This window comes from Struthio camelus, chromosome 3, assembly GCF_040807025.1.
Source record: "Struthio camelus isolate bStrCam1 chromosome 3, bStrCam1.hap1, whole genome shotgun sequence".
NCBI lineage: Eukaryota > Metazoa > Chordata > Aves > Struthioniformes > Struthionidae > Struthio > Struthio camelus.
The window spans coordinates 103,059,158-103,078,652 of NC_090944.1; the positions used below are offsets into that span (position 1 = coordinate 103,059,158).

Consider the following 19,495-nt stretch of genomic DNA (forward strand, 5'->3'; position numbering starts at 1 on the left):
TTGTTCTAAATTATTTCATCGATTTTCTTAGCTGCCTTTAATACAGTGCGGTACATTTTCAGATGTGTTGACCAAACTTGCATAATCTTGATTTAGTTTTTATTGTTTCCAGATGTCATCTTTTAAACTGTGGTGTTATTAATAAAGTCTACATTTAGCTTCAGGTGGAACTATAAGGCTTTGGGGCTGATAAAATATTTGTTATCTGGAATATGTAGATGTTCTGGGTGGAAAATTTGAGCATGCTTTATAGTTACTGATACATGTTCTGCAATTATTCTTCAAAGCCCAGGAGCATAAATATTTGTGCCCTTTATATACACCTATTTTATATATTTTCTGCTTTAAACTTTATGATTAAGCAATGAAAATGTGAGCATTTGAGATCGGACATAAGACTGAGCTCAGTACACATATAATTACAAGTGTTTCTTAACTGAAGAATAGACCTCTTTTCACTGTTCTATGCAGTTGCAGTGCTTATTTATAGCAATAGAACTGTTAGAGAATTTCTGTTGTTCTTTCATAATTGTTCAGCAGGTATATCTTACTTTTTCTTATGAGTACCTTTAAAAAGCCAGATTGTTATTAAAAGATATGATTGTAATTGCTCTGTATAGCTCACATTTCGCTCCTCTGCCTCTTTTCCACCCTGTTTCTCTTTGCTTCTTCTCCCTCCTGTTATGGCATTATATGTGCGTGATATCTAGCATGACTGCTTAAATAACTGGCTAGACGTTGGTATAGGAGGTGTAGAGAGAAAGCGAGAGAGGTAGAAGAGGGGCTTTCCTGAGCTGCTCGTTCTCTCGCCTCTGGCAAAGCTGGAGGAAGCTGACACAAAACCTTTGCTCTATGCCCCTCTTGTGCCAGTCATTGAACCAAACCAGAGTGATGGGAAAAGTACTCTGCTGCTGGGTAAGGGCTGTAATTGGACCTGAAAATAAACCCCTCTAGGACCATTGATTAATCAAGCACTTCAGCTTTTATTAGTCTCTTGACAGATGTTGTGTTCATTTGAAAAACAAATATTAGTATTTACCACCACGTAGCAGAAAAAAAAAATCTTTTTCAGTAAAAAATAAAGTAATATGACAGAATATCAATAATAGAGAAAATGGGGGGAAGCTAAGTAGCCTTTGTCACAAAAGAAGTTACCTTTTCAATCAACATCAGTCAAATGTTTGGCCAAACAATCCCTTAAGATTTTTTTAGCAGCCAACCCAAATGAGCCACTGAAGAATAAATTCAGAAACATGAGTCCTCTCTTAGGAATGCTCTGCTTGCCTCCTGCAGTGGAGTATTTGTCTCAAAACCAAAGAAAATTAGGTAGCAGACTGAACTTCCCACGGTGAGATAGGTGAGAGATGAGCTCTCAGAACTAGAATTCAGACCAGTTACAGATTTACTGATGGTAATTAATTTGTAAAATGATACTTGGAGGTACATAGAATATAAAATATTGTAATTGCATTCCTCTGATGCCTTCAGCTGCGCAGTAGAGACAGGATGGTATGCAACCGTTTGGGAACTTCATAGTGCAACAGTGAGTAGAAGTTATCAAAGAATCTGTGCAGAGATATCAAGAATGTTGGTCACAATAGGGAGGATTAGCTGCTGTTGAAGTGTTCGGTGGTTGTACATGCATTCCTACTGCTTGCATTTATGCTTCATTTGCTGCCGCTTCTCTTACTTCCCTTTGTCGCTTTGTTTGGAGAAATACTGTTGTAGCTTGTCTATTTCTGCTTCCTTTCTGGCAAAAACGCGGTTGATAAGACAACAGATTACAATAGGACAAAAATTTGTCAGGCATTTCACGCAAAACACCAGCAAAGCATACTTTTTAATGCTGTAGGGGATCTTTGAGAGGAAAGAATAAGACCACTGAAGCATTTTTTTTACTCTACTCTACAAAAACCTATAAACTAATCTCTTTTTTCAGAGAGACTGGATTACATTTGTAGTGTTAATAAAATAGCAAGGAAGTTTTACGAGTGTCTCTCCTTCAAAGGTAGCAGAAATATGATACACTGTGTCTGAAACCACACTGGAGAGAGTCCAGGCTATCTATACGTTATTAAGGGGTATCAAAGTTATACTGGCTACACATCTCTTAATTGGCCTTTCCTAAAAATCGACAGTTGAAGATTGACATCAAGTTTTTTGCATCTAAGCAGGACGTTCCAAGTCATAACGTAACTACCATGTTTTTAGGGAAGTTTTTTACTGATTTTTCCTTATTCCTTGTAGATTGTTCAGTCTAGTTCTAACAGTCTTCTTACTATCCTCAAGTCATGACAAAATCCAACTCAATTGATAGTCTTGATATTCGTGGCAATTTCAGCCTATTTTAATGTGGAGGCACTGTTAATATAGGAGATTGGAGCACCCAACAAATAAGGGCAGGCTGAGAGAAGTGGTTTTGTTGAGCCTTAAGAGGAGGAGGGCTAAGGCAGGGATCTTCCTGCTGCCTACAGCCATCTAGTAGGCAGGCATAGAGAAGAGGGAGCCAGAGTTGAGGTGCGCAGTGGAAGGATGAGAGGCAATGGACAAAAGTTGGAGCACAGGAAATTCTGACTCAATATAGAGAAAAATAAAAAATAAATTGTCCACAGTGAAGGTATACAAACACTGGAACAGGGGCCCAGAGAGGCTGTGGGATCTCCGTCCGTGGAGATAATCAGAACTCAACCGGAACAAGGCCCTGAGTGACCTGATCTAACTGGACCTGCTTTGATCAGGAGGTGGGACTAGCTGACCTCCAGAGGCCCCTTTCAACCTACAAGATTCTGTGATTCTAATACAGGTTTCCTTCACTGATATTTATAAAACCTTACTGTTGAAAGCGCTCCCATGAACTTCCCTTCTTGGACACCTTTACTGCAGTCAAATCAGCCACATATGTTTGTTTTCAGCAAACAGAACACTGGGAGTCAGAGAGTGTGTCTTTTGACATAAATAAAAGGTGCAAATTACCAAAAATTGTGTGAAATACTTGTCAGCACAATTTTGCGGAAACTAGTATTAAAGAACTATTATTTGAATTGCTCTGTACAGAGATGCATTCCCTTTCAAAGAGATTGAAAGAAGATATAGGCTTTCCTCAAGCTTGTTTCCTTATAGATATTTACTAGTCACAAGTTCTAGTCTAAGATTATTTTATCTTCCCCTCCTCTCCCCCCACCCCTAAGAAAATATGTAATGTTCAGGTGAAATGTCAAAGCAATAAAGCACAGTATCAAATTGTTTTTTCCTTTTCATGCTGAGTAGCCACTTTAATTTGTGCAGTTTAGTTTATCACCTTTCTTCTGTATGCACCACGTGGTACATGTACACACAGTGCTGCAGTAGTTGAGGAGGAAAAAGTAGTTTTAGTGCCCTTCTTTTAAATTAAAAATAGATTAATCTCTACAGTTTTGAATTCATCGAATACGTACTATTACCATGCATTTGACTTTCAGAATAGGAAATGGAGTTTATGCTTGAGACATTGTTTGAAACCTTCACTTTCATCAGTGTTTTTTCAAATGAAATAGCAGATAATTTAAACTGTTGTTTTTCTCTGCAGTGTTTACTCTCTCAGCCAAAGTTCTGGGCCATTCAGACTTCTGCCTTGCTCCTTCGGACAAAGCTTGAGAAAGGAAGTACTCGCAGAATGGAACGGGCAATGAAGCAGACTCAGGTAAGGCTTCTGAGCTGCCTGAATCTACCGTGGATACCTGTGTTACACATATGGGCTCTCTATATCTTGAGTGGAACCCGGCAGGAGTTAGGAGCAGAGACTAAGCTCCTTCTCCTTTCTATGGATGGTACAGTGAGCCTAGTTTTCTAATTATACCTCTTGGTTAGATGCATAGACTACAAATCCTTTTATTTCTGCCAGTCATCAGCTAAACTTTTATATGTACAAGTAATAAATAGTCATTTTCTTTCAAAAAGTTGTGACAGTTTTGGAAGATTGAAATTAAAATCTGTTTTCTTACTTACAGTTCCTGACTTCAGTAATATCTGAGGAGCTATTTACATAAGAGTTGATGAATGTGAAGCTGCTACTGTTATCGTTTCTTAACTTTTTTTCCTGAAGTAAAACATCTATAGAAAAAGTTGAGGCTTGCAAATGGTCATTGGTGCTGTGCAAATAGGAAGGCTCGTTTGTGAATAAAGTTGCACTTTTTGATATACTGTTTTGATGTAGCATTTAGTGATTGCTATTTTTTTTTTGCAAGTTTGAAGCGGTGATTAAATAATCTTTCTCCAAGTGTAAATAATATGAGTTTTCAAAATCTAAATGAGAGATTTAAATTCAGAAATTTATGAGCTAGAGGGATTTATTTATGAAATACTTTCAAAGAAAAAAATATGTTGGCTTTATAAAGGTTGTTTTTTTCATATTACAGAGTTTTATTAGTCACCTTTGTACTATTGAGTCTTATTGTCACACATGAAGAGCGGGCATTTCTTTGTGTCTATCCTGATGACGAAAAAGGGCCAGGAATGTACAAAATTAATAGTTACAGTGCTGGCTAATTATATCCTGAAAAACTGATGTTTCATCTAAAATCGTTATTAATGCATGGATTGTTGAAGGAGTGCAGCATGAATGCGCTGCTGCATTTTCCTTCTGCTGAGGAGAGCACAGAGTCGCTATAATGGAATTTCCCAGGGTTGTTAGGAGAGCGTCAGGGAAGCTCGGATTCCCAGCGTGGGAGAACATGTAACATCTGAAGGCATTTGGGAAGCGATCTCTGGATCCTTTAAGCACTAAGCCCTAAAGCAGTTGGAGTGTTGCCAACTTTTTTGTCTAGCATGATAAACCTGAATATTGGAAGCTGTCATACTCTACAGCTTGATAATCTCGTGCTGGAAATCTCTTGAAGGGTTTATGGTTGTATAGTATCTGAATTCATCATGTGTTGCAACTGCTGGAATGATGCGGTTTTTCATACAAGTTCTGGATATTAGGGAGAGGAGGTTGAGTAGCGTGCACGGTGACATTTTGGGAGGTGAACTCACAACAGGCACTGAAGCTGTGATTTTAAGCATTGTCTTAGTATGTTCTTTTTATCGAGGCATCTGAGTAGAATGACATATTTGTATTGATTTGTTCAATTTCAAGCTCAATTTCAAAAAATAGTTAGAAGTTTAAGGATTGATCTGTGCTAAACCAATCAAATAACTTGAATAACTTCCATTTAAGGTTTTCATTCCTGAATTCCATCAGATCAAAATTTTTAACCAGTTACCATGGTTTCTAACCGTTCTAAGAACTTTTAAGGAATCAGAATCGGGAAACATAGGCCAAATGTCCCGTATTATTTTCATATGTAACACGAGGTCCTTTTGATACAACATCTTCTTAAGCAGTAAGCTTAAGTAGTATCCAGAATTAGTTAGTTTTGCAAGTATTTATCAGTAGAAAATATATTTTAAACCTATAGAAATTTCATGGAAATTTTTACTTTTTTTATGATTTCGTGTTTGTCAGTTCAGATTGTTGTAAAAAGATTTGATAGTGGAAAAAATATTTCTGAGAAAGGGCAAGTTAACTTGAGCCTGGAAGACTAAGGAAAGAGGTGGGGAAGACTAAGGAAAGAGGTGGATGTAATATGGTGGGATTCCCCCACGTTCTTTGCAGTATCTGTCTTTTAAAGTAATTATAAGAGTCCTTGTAAGACAACTTGAATAAGAACTGGTAAACCAAATCCCCTAAGTAACCTACTTTAGAGCTGTGCAATGAGTGCAAGGGCCGCTCTAGGCTCCAGCTTATTATGCTGGGACTCTTCTCCCTCCTCTTGTAGCATAATTCTCCTTCCCTTTCCCATTTCCACTCATATCTGCTACTGTTTCTGCAAATTCTTCTGACCAGCTGATGAACACCTTTTTAGGTGAATATTACTAGGCAGGCATTTACTGCTTCTGAGCATAGGGCAAGCCAGGCTACATATACCTCACTTCAGTTGTTAGTTTGTCAAAGAAATTGCTTTTGGGCTGCGTGTTTTGTGGGCCTTATTATGTTTGTTTAGCTTGTTTTAATTATTTCAAAATAATTGCAGCTATTTTTGAAATGAGAGTATGTTGTGTTGAATTTAGTTGTCATGTTCCAAGTATCAGATATATCCCTACGTTATACTGAAAAGCTTTCATGAAATGACATTGTAATTTTTTTTTAATTGGAAAGCTTCAAAAGGAATTGGAATAATGATCTGCAAGACCTTTTTCTGATTACTTTAAAAATATGAACCAAAGATAATGCAGACTCGGGAACCTTCCCTAGTTTTAAAAAGACCGTTCTGGGTGCTGTGGAACATATTTCAACTAGTAGCTAACTGCAAGTGAGGAGAAGAGATTTTTCTTTTTTTTTTTTTTTTGGATGCTTCTGATTGTCTCTGTCCAGTTTTTGTCTAAATGAGGTTTGGATCCACAAAAATAAGGTTAAAGATTTTTAAAGCCAGTACTTTTTTCAACCACTTTTCTAAGAAAAGGAAACAGCATTCAAGGGCTAAAACCGAGTTATTTTACATTCCACTAGAATACTTAATCATGACCTGTATAACATATATTGAAGTCTAGATCAAGGTACTGCCAACCAAAATGTGTTTCTGGATACTGTATAATTTTTTTAAGGGCTTTTCTTCCTTTCTGTATGGATGTAGGTGGGGAAGGGTGAAGTGCTAGGATGGAGAGAAGGGAAAAAGGGAGAAAAGAGGAGGAAACGGGTGTTAGTTTTTGAAAAATAGCTCTCCACACGGCCAGCAACCTGCCATTTCCGTGTTAGTTTGGGGTTCTTCAGCTACTTTCTATTGTTTAAAAAAAATAATTCCGAATATTAATATTAATATTTTTTCCAATATTAATATTGGAAAATGGCTTGAAATAAGCTGTTGAATCACAGATTATTGCTGAAAGTGTAGCCAGAGCTCAAGTTATAGGATGGAGGAAAAAAAGGGAACTATGAGTCATTCAGGAACTTTGAAAAAGAAAAGAAAGAGGGGTGATTTAAAAAATAAAAAATGAAAATTAAGCTCTTAAAGGTTAACATCTCACTGTACTGTCTTGACAAGTGCAGTAAGCGTACTCTTCTATTTCAATTTTTTTTTTCTTAAGAAGTGAAGCAAATTGTATTTTTATGGCATGCTTGCATGCTTTTTGCAGGGGATGGTGGAGTAGAAGCGAGAGCATGGTTATTGCTGGCAGCCAAGGAGGTGAAGCTGCCGCTGTGTCCCAGTTCACGGGCCAGGCATACCAGTAGCCTGCTAATGCCTATTCCCCAGTGACTTGTTACAGTTACTTCCCGCGGCTCGATCTGTGCGGTTACGCTGGCTACCTTTATGCTTGGAGCTTTTGTCAGCTTGTTAAGTACCCCTTCTCTGATTGTATTTGCTCCTGCTGGCTGCACCTGGCGATAACAGGCGTGTAAGCCAATCACTTGATTTTTCCGAACACACAATACGACGAATGCGGTATTTCAGATGGTTCTCTCTGGCTTGCTTTTCTTGGCAACAGAGAAGTTTGCCTGCTGGTGGGAGAGAAATGCGTCTTGAGAAGGTGTTTTTAATAAGAGTTCAGGAGAGCTGGGGACAGACTGGCGATATTATAGGCTGATCGTTATGTCTATGACAGAAAGGTCACGTGAGATCTTGTTTTATTATCCGTAGTCGTACACACATGTATGTGGTTGGGAATTCTGTGTCAACTGCTCTGTAATTTTCACTTCAATAGTACGTTTGGAGTGTCCTTTTCTCCAGTGACTTAATGTTTTTCTACATATCAAAAAGAAATAATGATTTGTTGGTTTAAATTGTTCTTACTAGAGACATTTGGTAGATGTTCTTTGTAGTTGGTGTGCAATTTTTTCAGATCAGAGTAGTGTACATTTATAAAAAGAAAAGACTGGTATAGATCTACACACCTGGCATCTTGTGAACTGTGAAGCATAACCGGTACTAATGCAGCTTTGCTGTTTCATTATCTTCATGTTGATGGTCTTAAGTATTTGTGCAAGAAAGTCATGTGATTTATCATAGAAACTAAACTGGCACCTTCATGTCAACTTGCTCCTTTTGCTCTATTTGGCAGTGTTCTGTATTGGACAAATTCAGCAATTAGGAGAAGAGTTTAAAAAGGAGAAGGGAGCAGTATTCGCCCCTACTGGGCAGCTGATCTACGGAGGTTTGAGGCTAACAGATTTTTCACTGTTCTCTGGATGCTTGCGTTAGGTATCTTTATGATCGGGCATCTGAAAACCAAGGTTGTAGCAACACAAAGAGACTTTGGGTATGACGGAGGGGACTGCAACATCTGTCTGTTCAGCCCAACTGCCAGGTGACTGGACTGGGAGTCTACCACTGTTCTTCAACACCCTTTCTTGTACCCCAAGAGTACATTAAATAAGATTTTAATAGTTGTTTTTAAAGTGTGTATTGAATGAGAGAGAGGATGAAGGAGGGGAAAAATGATCCACTTATAAATTGGGCTCTGAGATGTCTTACATGAATTTGGAAGTTTTATTGAAAAGTTCCTGGAATCTGGGGAGCTGAGAGAGATTTAAGTCGCTGTCTTTAGGAGGGTAGTAAGCAGAAGGGACGCCTTCTCTTCTCTCCGGTACAGATTTTGCACTGATATCCTAATATGAATTGTATTTATTATTAGAGCACATGTTCCAAGAAGTTTTTGAAAAGAGGAGGAAAGTCAGATGTCTCAAAATCTTTATTGTAAGGAGTTCCACACAAGATCATAAGGTCCCCTGAACCCTTGAAATTATCCTTAATGCTTCAGAAAGCAATCACAAGGGAGAGTGACTTCTGGGTGATAGTTAATGTTTTCAGTCTCAAGATACGCATTTCCAGGACATATTTCATTTTGCTTAAGCAGATGATAGATTTGACACAAGATGTTATGTGACACGAGTGATTCTGGTGATACACTGAACTCATTAATGCACATAATTAGCATGGTGCTTAGCTCCATCTGTTTTTCTTCCAGCATGCAATTATGGTTAAATTTCTTGAGATTACATTTCTTGAGCCACACTCTCCATTGCATATGCCAAATACTACAAAATACACTCTCCCTTACCTGTTAAGGCAGTTGTCTGTTCATCCTGTATTGTAATTAAACGCAAAAGTGACAGCTTTCCCTCTTTTATTTCTCTGTCTGCCCTTCCGACTTTCCTCATTAGTAAAGAACAGAAAGCAAAAACCTGGTGCAAGAAGTCTTTGGATGTATTTATCAGCGTTCACTGCGGTTGTGCATTTCCCCAGAGGAAGCTGATTAGGGAACTAAAAGTAGTAGAGCCACAACAGCTTGGAATTTAATGCAGGCTTACTGTTTCAAAGTATATGCAGCTTCCCGGCAGGTTTTCCACCTTGTGCTAAGTTTTGTGCAACGGCTGTTTCACCAGTAGCAGTGTCATAGTTAGCTGACTAGCTGAAACTAGGAGACTTGCATCTGTGTAGGAAGCACTTCAAATTTTTCACCCCCCGTGGGTGAGTTTCCCCACGTATGATTATATGAGGCATATGTGTCTTTTTTTTTTTTTTTTTTTTACCCAAAAGCCAAATGATCTGACCTACATTTGGCCTAATTTTACATGTAGCGTTCTCCTGGTAAATTGACAGATGATATAAGTATCCTTGGTTTTGCAACAGAAAATGAAGGATCTGGTTTTAAATCCATTCTTGGCAAGGACTGGCTCACCGTTCTTGTGAGCGTATAAATCTAGCTGCTTCTAGAGACTTAAGGGAACTTCTACTTGTACCTACTGATACATCATAAAAATAAATAAAATAATTGACAGATGAAACAGCTTTTCCTTTGGGGAAAAAAAACAGTTCAAGTAACCTCACCTGCCTGATAAGGGTAATGCACATATCTGTAATACGTATAAAATTATGTTTCCTATAAATAACATTAAGTAACAAATAAACACAAATAGCATAAATATATAAATAAGAAATTTCTAAAGCTTTTGTGCTCTATAAGTGGATTTATCCCGAGGCCTAAGTCGTTGATAGTCTGTAATATTGAAACCCATATCCTGAATATTGGCAATCAGCAACTTCAAGCTCAGTATTTGTACAGAACAGGAAACTCATCAATTTGGTAGTCAGTTATGCTGTTGGGCTCTTAGATGCCTTCTTTTACCATCCTTCTTTTGGTGGTGGTGTTTGACTACAACAAAAATATTCCACATGATAATAATAAAGGAGGTGCTCTAAATTGTCTGGTACACTGCTTGGCTCTCAGTTTTAAATAGAAAGGAAATATTGCATCAGACATTTATGAATCCAGTTATCTTCCATTCATGGCCTTGACCTTTCTTGTGTTAATTTTGAGAACTAAATGCTTTAGATTTAATTTGGGATTGTTGGACTCATTTCCTCTGGTCTGCTTTCCTCCCCACCCAGCTGCAAGCCCTATTATAAAGAAATTCAAGCTTTTTTTAGTAAAATGACACTGACAACAGAAGTTAATATTTATTTCTTAATTAGTTGGCTATATGGCTTTTAAAGTGATATACACCTGTAGGGATTTGTGGCCTGATGTAACAAACAAAGACATTTGTAGCAAGAATCTGCACCCTTAGTTTCAAGAGGTAGTCCCTTCCTGAAGAATTTTGAAAGTTTGAAGTCATTAGGATGGCAATAACTTTGGATTATTTTCTTGCTTAAACGTGTAGAGGATATTTAGGGAATGGATTTAAAGAGAAAAATTAAGTTGTTCACCTAAGGACAGAGTAGTAATGGGGGTGGGGTAGAGTACATTACCAGAATATCATAAAGCAAAAGATCTTGGAAATATTGTGTAAGCAGCAGCTTTCCAGTTTCCACCATTTAAAGGAGAAAATAAGAAATAGCTTGAATTGGTAGGTTATAGAATTAGAGACTGAAAGGCATCACAGATAGAAGGCCTACAAAAGGTGGGTGGGAGAAACAAGCATAATTTAACTAAACGCTCAGTTCAGTTTTCTGAACTAAGGCTAACAAGAAATGTTTAAAAAAAATCTATTTTTTTATGGAGTAGGAAGTGTGTAGAGCAATTATGTAAAATTGGGAATTTAGCTGAATCAGTTAAATGCTGAATACCTTAAAAATGTTGGTAGCTTTATGCATTCAATATCTCTGTTGATGATTACATTACCTATAAAACGACTTTAAAAAGTCTCAGTAATCAGAGAGTTGCATCTTAAGCTAGAATAGAGGCAAATCAGTCAATCCAATTGATTTTTAGATATTTTATTATAAAACTTATTAAACCTACACTTAATAATCTAAATTAGTAGACCAGCAGCATGTGTTTTGGTGCCAAAGTTTAAAGACAATCAGATCCATGGTCTGGTGAAAATCACTGGCAAAGTACCTTAAACAAGAGCCTGAAGTGGTGAACCAGGCCTCAACAGCTGTAGACTGTCATGCAGGTGCAAAAGCGTGTTCTCCTCTTTAGTACAATACTTAGTTCATTCAGAGTTGAGAAACTGCTTGGGAGCTGATAAAACAAGAACACACATTTTTCTTGTTTGGCCTGTAAAATTAGACATGACAAGCTGAGATCTTCTAATGTTAATGTCTTGTAACACAGCGTAATCATAAGCCATGCATTTCTAAGCTATCTGTAAGAGAAGAGCAAGTTGTAAATGCAAAATGCATTTCTAGTTACAAAGCATATAATTTCCTTTAATTGGTATAACAATATGTATTTGCTGTTTTTGCTGATGGTAGTTCCATTGCTATCTAGAAGAATCTTAAAACAAGTGATGAGTATAACTTCTCTTATTTAGGATGTGAGAAATGCCATTCATCACTCTCTAACATTTAAATTTTAAAAAACAGGGATGTTATACTAAAGGAACAGTTGCTTTAAATATTTCTATACTGGATAGTCTTGTTTTAAAAGCAAATAGCTAGAAAAAGGTTATGCACAATTGCAGGGCAGTGTGATTCTCACCACTGATAGGAATTAGTCTTTTAAGGAAATTAAATAAAAATCAGAAATGCAAACAAAAAAAAGATATTTAAATCAAAGTGATCTGCTGATTGAAATAATACTTAAGATCAGTCATTTAAAACACTTACATTTAGATCCGTTCTCTCTGACTCAAATATGCTTCAGCTTCAAGGATACAAATATTGTGGTTGATTAGATGAGTAGTCAATTAAACATATAGAAACTATTTACTTCATGAAATAGCTTTTAAAAGACAACTTAGGGTATGAATTATGAATTGTTCTTGATTTTAATAGCCTTCAAGAATAATAGGAATATGTAGAGCAAGTATAAGATGCACTGATAACGATAGTTTTGCAATGATAATTCAAAAGTGGTGACTTTTTTTTTACAGGTAAATTAATTTAAAATAAAATCGGTTAAATAAAAGGAAACAGTTCTCCATGTCCTCCCACAATTTTCTCCAAGGAGTATACCCTCGGTCTTCCCCCGACAAAGCCTGCCGAGCTGACTGGGTTTTGGAGCCTGAGGAGAAGGCAGTGAGTGTGTGCTATTGCAGTTTGAGAAGTTCTAGGACCACAATAAACTGTCCCTCAAAATGAAGAGAGTGAATTCAGTTTGCTTATTTCTGCTGAGCAGAAGCTGCCATGCTTAGTCTTAAAAGACTAATTTATAGCCTTACGTGTAGTTGATAGGGACTACTTATTTACTGAAATAAAGCTTAGACCTATGAAAGCAATTCCTGGGGAATGAGCGCAATAACTGTGAGGCGAGTGGTACTGTAGACGGTTTTTGTTTTGTTTTTTAATATTTTGAAGCTGATCCAGCATTGTTCTGAGATTTTTTCCCATCAGAAGTATTTTAGTGCTACTTTTACCATTGCAGGAAATGAGAGCCTGGAGACTGGTTTTAGTTTTTGAAGTGTTTAAAGTGGAAGACTATGGAAATGAGCTGGTACAGTACTTGGAAAAGTTGAAATAGCTAATAAGTTAAAACCAACTTTGTAAATCCCGATAATTAGTGGTCCTTCTTTTTGCCCATATTTACCGACTCAGTAGAGAAAGATTTGGGTAGATCCATTTCAGTAGCAAAACTGATGAAGCGAAAGCCTCATGGATTTATAATCATTGACCCAGAGTGTATGGATTTGTAAGGAAGGTAACTGAATTGGTGACAGACCTTTGTGAGGTAGATTTAGGACTAGTGAAGGAAAAGAGTGCTTATAGAGAAGATGAAGAAAACAGAAAAAGAATGGACTGTTATGTAATTAATGATGGAAAAACTTATTTTTCTTTTTTTCAGATTATTATATCATTTAAGAATCTGAGAACAAAAATGCAAATATCCATTCTTTGAAATTAGTTTTTAACTATGATGCTGTAGTAGAGAGCGATAACTGCATTTTTTAATAAATGTTTCTACCAGAAGAGAATTTCCAGCATGCCAAAGGCCTAGCGCTTGAGTAAGTTACGGGGGAAGGTTATGCTGTATATGCATATATTAAAAAAAAAAATCTAGTAACTGTATGTGGTTTCTACATCTTCAGAATTAGGAAATTTGGGGAATGTAGTTGCAAAGAACCAAGCGTTTGGAAACAGTTTCACTGGAGACAAGCTTTGCAACGGTGTGGGCTGGATGTAGCTTCTGCCTGAAGAGCTGTTTGCCAGCCTAACTCAACTCCTTTAGTTCTTGTTCTGTTCCTGTTATAGTTATGAATTTAGGAATATATTTGGCTTATGAAGTTTCCAAACTGATTTAAGGACCATTGATTCAAATAATCATTTGGATTGGTGTATGGAGAATTCTATGATGATATGATATTGGCTCTTTTCAGTATTTCCATTTGCTTTTGCACTTATCCAGTTTCTTCACAGTACTGCTTTCTAACTGTCTGAATGTTATAAATTATAGGACTGTGCTTTTGTGATAAGACTTGGACATTTTGACAGATGTGCAGCTGTTTTTGTAAGCTAGGTGACTTAACGTGCCTGAAGTAGATTTTAAATGGCATAAATAATATTGTTTGTGGCTATTATACACATTTCTGTGCTATTCCTGCCCATTTTTCCAGACGCAGATTTGTGCAAACATTGAAGCTGCCTAGAAATAGAAACATGCAGTAAATGATTCTACCACAGAGCTGTTCGTCTTGTGCTTTAGTCCATTTTTCCCTGTATAAAATTTGTGCCCACCAAAAAAAAAAAAAAAGGTTTTTACTAAGGTTGTAAGCTCAGACACTTAAGTTTATAAAATGCCAAATTCTAGTGCAGTCTTGAAGTATTTCAGGAGCTCTCAACCTGCGTCTTGCCGGGATTAATTCATTTGGCCGGAAACGTGCCTTCCTCGCCCCGGTCTTCTTCCCTCACGGGGCGCAGGCGGGCTGCGGGCTGGGTGAGCTGCCGGGGCCCAGCAGCCTCACGCGCTTACGTTCCTCCCTCCCCTGGAAAACACGGTAGCAGGAAAGCGGCTGCTGCTGGCTGCTTCATTTCCCCTTCAGCCTTCTCCCTCCGACCGCGTTTAATAGAGTTTCTGGAGTAAAAGGGGCAGCTGAGAGCAAAGGGCATCGTTGCCTCTGGCGGCAGCGTGCTGCGTCCTCAGGGTCATCAACAAAAAAAACTCCAGTGTGAAACTGGTGCTGCTGGAGCTTAAGGCTCCTTACCTTATGGCTCCTTAGAAGACTACGAACGGACTGAAAGATGTATGTGTTGTCCCCACGGCTGTTTTGGTTCAGTTGCCCACCGTGTTGTTGGGCAAGGAATTCAATCTCAATATTATCAATAAACTGCGTATTTAGTTGCTATGCTGTGAAGTAGAGGAAGATCTGTTGTTGTCCAGCCTCTGCCCCTCAACCTGTTAGCTTGAGTGACCAGCACAGACCATAAAACTCCTTTCTGCTGAATTAAAACTTTTTTAGGGGGGGGGTTGTTTGTTTGTTTGTTTTTTAATTGGTTACACACCAAACAGACAGTTTTAAATACAAATATATTTGCCTTTGGATATTCTGACAGTGCCCGATGCTGTTGTGTGATTCTGGGAGCAATTGTGTTTTTGTAGATTCCCACTTTTTTGATAAAGAACTGAATCTTCCTAGGAGCTTGATGTACTTACAATCAGGCATACAATATTTAATGCATTCAGAATATTTTCATTTTGCATTGAAGTCAAACTGATATTTTTCAGCCAGTTATTGCTGAAGATGCTTATTTTTCTCCTTGGTGAGTAGATTGATCCTTAACAGAGAATGATAGGGGGTTTGTTTAGTTTTCCCTGGTATATAGAGAGCTCTCCAGGAACATGTGAAGAGCTGGATTGGATGTCTTTCAAGAAATTATGTATATTGAAAACAGACTTTGTATGTGATTCCCTTTCTCTGGGACAGCTAAAGTTTGAACACTTTGCCCGTGTGTCGTATTTCTAATGTACTTACCATCATATTCTGTATGGTTGCTGGGTCAGGCTCAGCTACTGGAAGAATGTGTGTTTCCTGCCAAGCAATTTTTCAACAGAAACTACTTGGTATCAGTAAAGGTTTCACTGTGTAGGATTTTTTTTTTTTGAAAAAGCAGAAAACAGTGGGTGTCCCGAGATGCTATGTGAGACATTCAAGTCAAATCTGGGATAAAAGAAACGGAACCTGTCTTTCCTTTCTTCACATACTCCATCCCCCTCATCAAAGTAGCAAAGCATGTTCTTGAGACTTACAACTGAATGAGAATAGTTTAAAAAATAGATTTCAGCAAAAGAGCATTTTGCTGGTAAAAAACGTTGTCTATTTCTAATACCACAAAAAGAGCTATTACTGCTTAATTCAACTGAGCATCTGTAGATTCAGGTTACAGGTATCTAGATAAGATTAGATGTAATTGTTTTTCTCCTCCTTACAGGCATCTAAGGGCAGCCTATGCTGTTGGTAATATGAAAGAATTATACTTGGTATGATTAATGGTTAAAAACCTTATTGCAGTATCTGAAGACAAAGCATTTTGTTCTGTGTTGTGTTTTTTTTTCCCCAAGGTTTCAATTTGTGTAGCAGCATCCCATCCAGTCTCTAGCTCAGGTAGAAAGAAGCTGAAAATGTTTTAATAACATGATCTTAAGAACTTTTCCTCTGGAATTCTTTGTTTTATTTTATTTTAAGTCTTATTGTTTAAATTCTTTAGAAATAACTATCTCATTCCTAAGTTCTAAATAAAACTTTTTTGCCATGCGTAAGCATTTATTTTCAAGAGTTGTAATATGTTTTACGATCGAATTTGGATGAGGCTTTTTCTGCCTATTATGGACAAATGACTTGTCTGTTTTTTGTATATATTGTTGTACAGTTTACAGTAAACAAAATGCAAATATGTGGAGTGTATGGTAGGTAAATTCAATTCTTACAGCAACAGAGAAAGTACAGGATTTTCCCACTAGATTGTGCCTCTTGAACTGTACGTTCCCATTTGAATACAGATTATAGATTAAATGTGTCATAGAGGAGTTTTTTTTGTTGAGTACCATACACAAGCTAACGATGAAATATTATATTTAAACGTTATTAAAATAAAGGCATCAGCTTGGTTATCTCCCTCTGTTTGTGGCTTTGCTGAGGATGAACCAAGCCTCTCAAAGAACATACCTGTTACGCATTAGCAAACACAAACGTCTGACATAGTTTATTCTGTATGTTCCTTTACCATCATGCCTGACATGGCAGGGAAGAAGATCAGTACAGAGGAGTAAACAGGATCTGGCGTAAGATCAGTCAGATCTGTGTTACAGATTACAAGCAAGCTTCTTCTTTGCCAAAGTATAGACACAACCCTTGTTAAAAAGTTTATTTACTAATGCCTTTAGGTAAAGGGAATAACCATAGAAGCCCTAAAAGCATCAAGCTTAAAACATTTTAGGAAAACGTCTAGGCATAATCTCTCTTTAGAGAGAATGCTGTATCATTTAGGTTGATGTTAGGCACCGAACAGCTAAATTAAACCCATATGCAAATACTACAGAGAAGGCTGTCCTGAAAAAGCCTGTATTGGCATTCCTCTCAGCCCAGCAAAAAGCAAGTGGACTAACCCTGTCTGTTGGGTTCAGCGTCCCTCTGAGCCAGCACGTGCACGTGCTCGTCCTGAGCTTTCCACTGATCCTGCTAATAGTTCCCTATGGGCTGAAGAGTACGTATTTGTTAACGGTGCTGATTAGCAAGAAGGCAAAACAATTTATGGCTGAGATGTGATTCTGGAGGTATGCCAGGGCATTTCTGCTCAAGCGGTATATACCTGGTCAACACAGTCTACTCTCTGAAAAGTTTTAGGCTGACTGGCACATGATAGTGTGCATGGATAGGAGAAAACAGACCAAACGGGTGGCAGGCAGAGACCAAACATCAGGCTGGGAAAGAATACAGGGGAAAACATTCTGTGTTGCAGCAAACTGCTACATGCAGAAATAAGTCCCAATTTGATTTAAAAAAAAAAGAGAGGTAACTTTGGAGAGAAGCTGCTTGTGTGTGTGTGTTTACCACTGAGCACTGAGTTTGTGTCACTGTCAGAACTGTGAGTGTTGCACAGGCTCTGTCCAGTCAGTGTGAGGGTATTTGAACAAGAGTGCAGGGAGTTTTCACTGTTCTTTTACAGTCTGTTTTAATATTTATAGGCAAAAACATTTTATAAAACATGTAATTATTACATGTTAAATCATGAGTATTAACTTTTCATTATTAAAATAGCTTTTAAAAGAAGTGATAAAGTTAGGAAATTGCGTTCCTTCTACATAAGTCATTGCAGAATACAGTATCTTTTTCTTTCAAATGTGTGCGAAAGGTATGTTGTTGTGCATTAGCAATACAGCAGGACTTGAAATATTTAAGTATTTGCATATGGCTGTATCTGACTGAAGAGTAACTGATGCTGAGTTTATTGAGCTGCTTTGGGAGAGAAAGAAATGTGGACAGCAGAGGGCAAGGGATAAAACAAACAGTTTTAAATGACCTTTTAAAAAGATGTAATGCATACTTGATATTATGGACACGTACACTCTTGGGAGATGGAGCATCTTAACTGCAGAATCCATCAAAATTGGCCACTTAAATTACTACAGGGTGGACAGTGCACAATCCAGTAAAAGAAGGCCTCTTCCCTTTTCAGATCAAGGAGACTTCTGAATCCGGTCTGGAGTTAAAAACAAAATACACACATGCACACACACACACACGCACGCACGTTAGGGAATCACAGCCTACTATGTAAAAAGAGATTACACTAATTTCAAAAAATGTGCATAGAACAGTTCTTGTTTCCACTGAGTTAAAGGAAATCTACCTTTTTTCTTCTGTCTGTGTAAGGCTGCTGGAAACTGGGGCCATTTCCTTGTGACTTTTTTAAAAAGCAATTAACCTCAAAATTTAAGACTGTAGTTTCTTTTAAGATAATGATTGTATGCAATCAAGAAGTTCTTACCAAAATCTTGGGGGAAGCAGTTGTTCAAAACATTTGCATTGGAAGCAATGTTTTAAAGCCTTAAACTTGGAGCCACAGTCCTTCTCCTTGAATGTTTCAGTCGAACCTTGTTTCAAGTGCTGTTTATTTTTCTAGTTCTAGCACTGCTTTGTCTTAGTAGTCTCTCTCCATGAAGTATCCTGACATCTGTGCAACCCTTGTATTTTAAGATTGCCCCTGTAACCATTCATTTGCTATACAAAAATAGGCAGGCAGTGCTATGAAGTATTTAAAATTAAATTTTAACAAATTTTAAACCAGCTACCAGACTGCTACTTCTTAGGAAGAAATGTGATACGTTGTGCTCCAGTTGGTTTAAATGCACACACCATCTGACCAGTAGTCATCTTCCTCTTGGCACCTCTGCACAATGTAAGAAGTGGTCTTCAAGTTTACATAAATCACTCATGATTTATAACAGTGATCATTGTAATAAATTTTCCTTGAGCACGTAATGTCAAACGTTCCCCTTTGAAAATTCGATAAATGAGGGAGGGGTTCTTTCTTGATGTTGAAAAATATCCTTGGTTAATAGCTTTTGTTTTGTATTTTAGATGCTTTAGTTCTTGACTCTTCAGAGATTTTCATCATTTAACAGAAATATATCATTTTAAATCTGTAAACTTTTGAAAAGAATAACCCATGATTTCCTTTAAGTCATTTTAGTTTGCAAGCAACAACTTCCTGTTTGTTCAAAATGCTATTCTGAATAATGGTGGTATGTAATAGCACATCAAAATATATATTCCTTTATGTCTTTTTAGCTAGTGGTAAAATTGGCGATCAATAAGGCAATCACTATTTGGTCACAGCCTCTATCAAGTTTAGACTAATCTAGACAGTTTTCATTAATTCCACCTTATATCCATATGTCATCAACCAAAAAATATTCTTTCCGACTAAATAAATTAAAACTTCATTGATTGCTATACGAAAAATGTTTTTATGGCTTCATAATTTCTGGCATTGCTTCATTGCAAGATAAAGTATTTTGACCATTATTGACTTTTAGATGTCTGGTTGTCTCTGTTTGTCGCAGTGATCTTCGTTATGGGAACACTTTGGTTGGCAAAGAG

The 19,495-nt window shown here is 37.4% G+C and overlaps 1 protein-coding gene across 3 annotated transcripts in view; it reads left to right on the forward strand.

Moving 5' to 3' along the window:
• The window catches only part of TTC27 (tetratricopeptide repeat domain 27), a 135,886-nt gene that overhangs the window by 70,392 nt on the left and 45,999 nt on the right, over positions 1 to 19,495 (forward strand). For all 3 annotated transcript variants that reach the window (XM_068939405.1, XM_068939406.1, XM_068939408.1), the window contains one exon: positions 3,566 to 3,679. In XM_068939405.1, the coding sequence (XP_068795506.1) occupies positions 3,566 to 3,679 (114 nt within the window). The remainder of the gene's footprint in view (positions 1 to 3,565; positions 3,680 to 19,495) is intronic.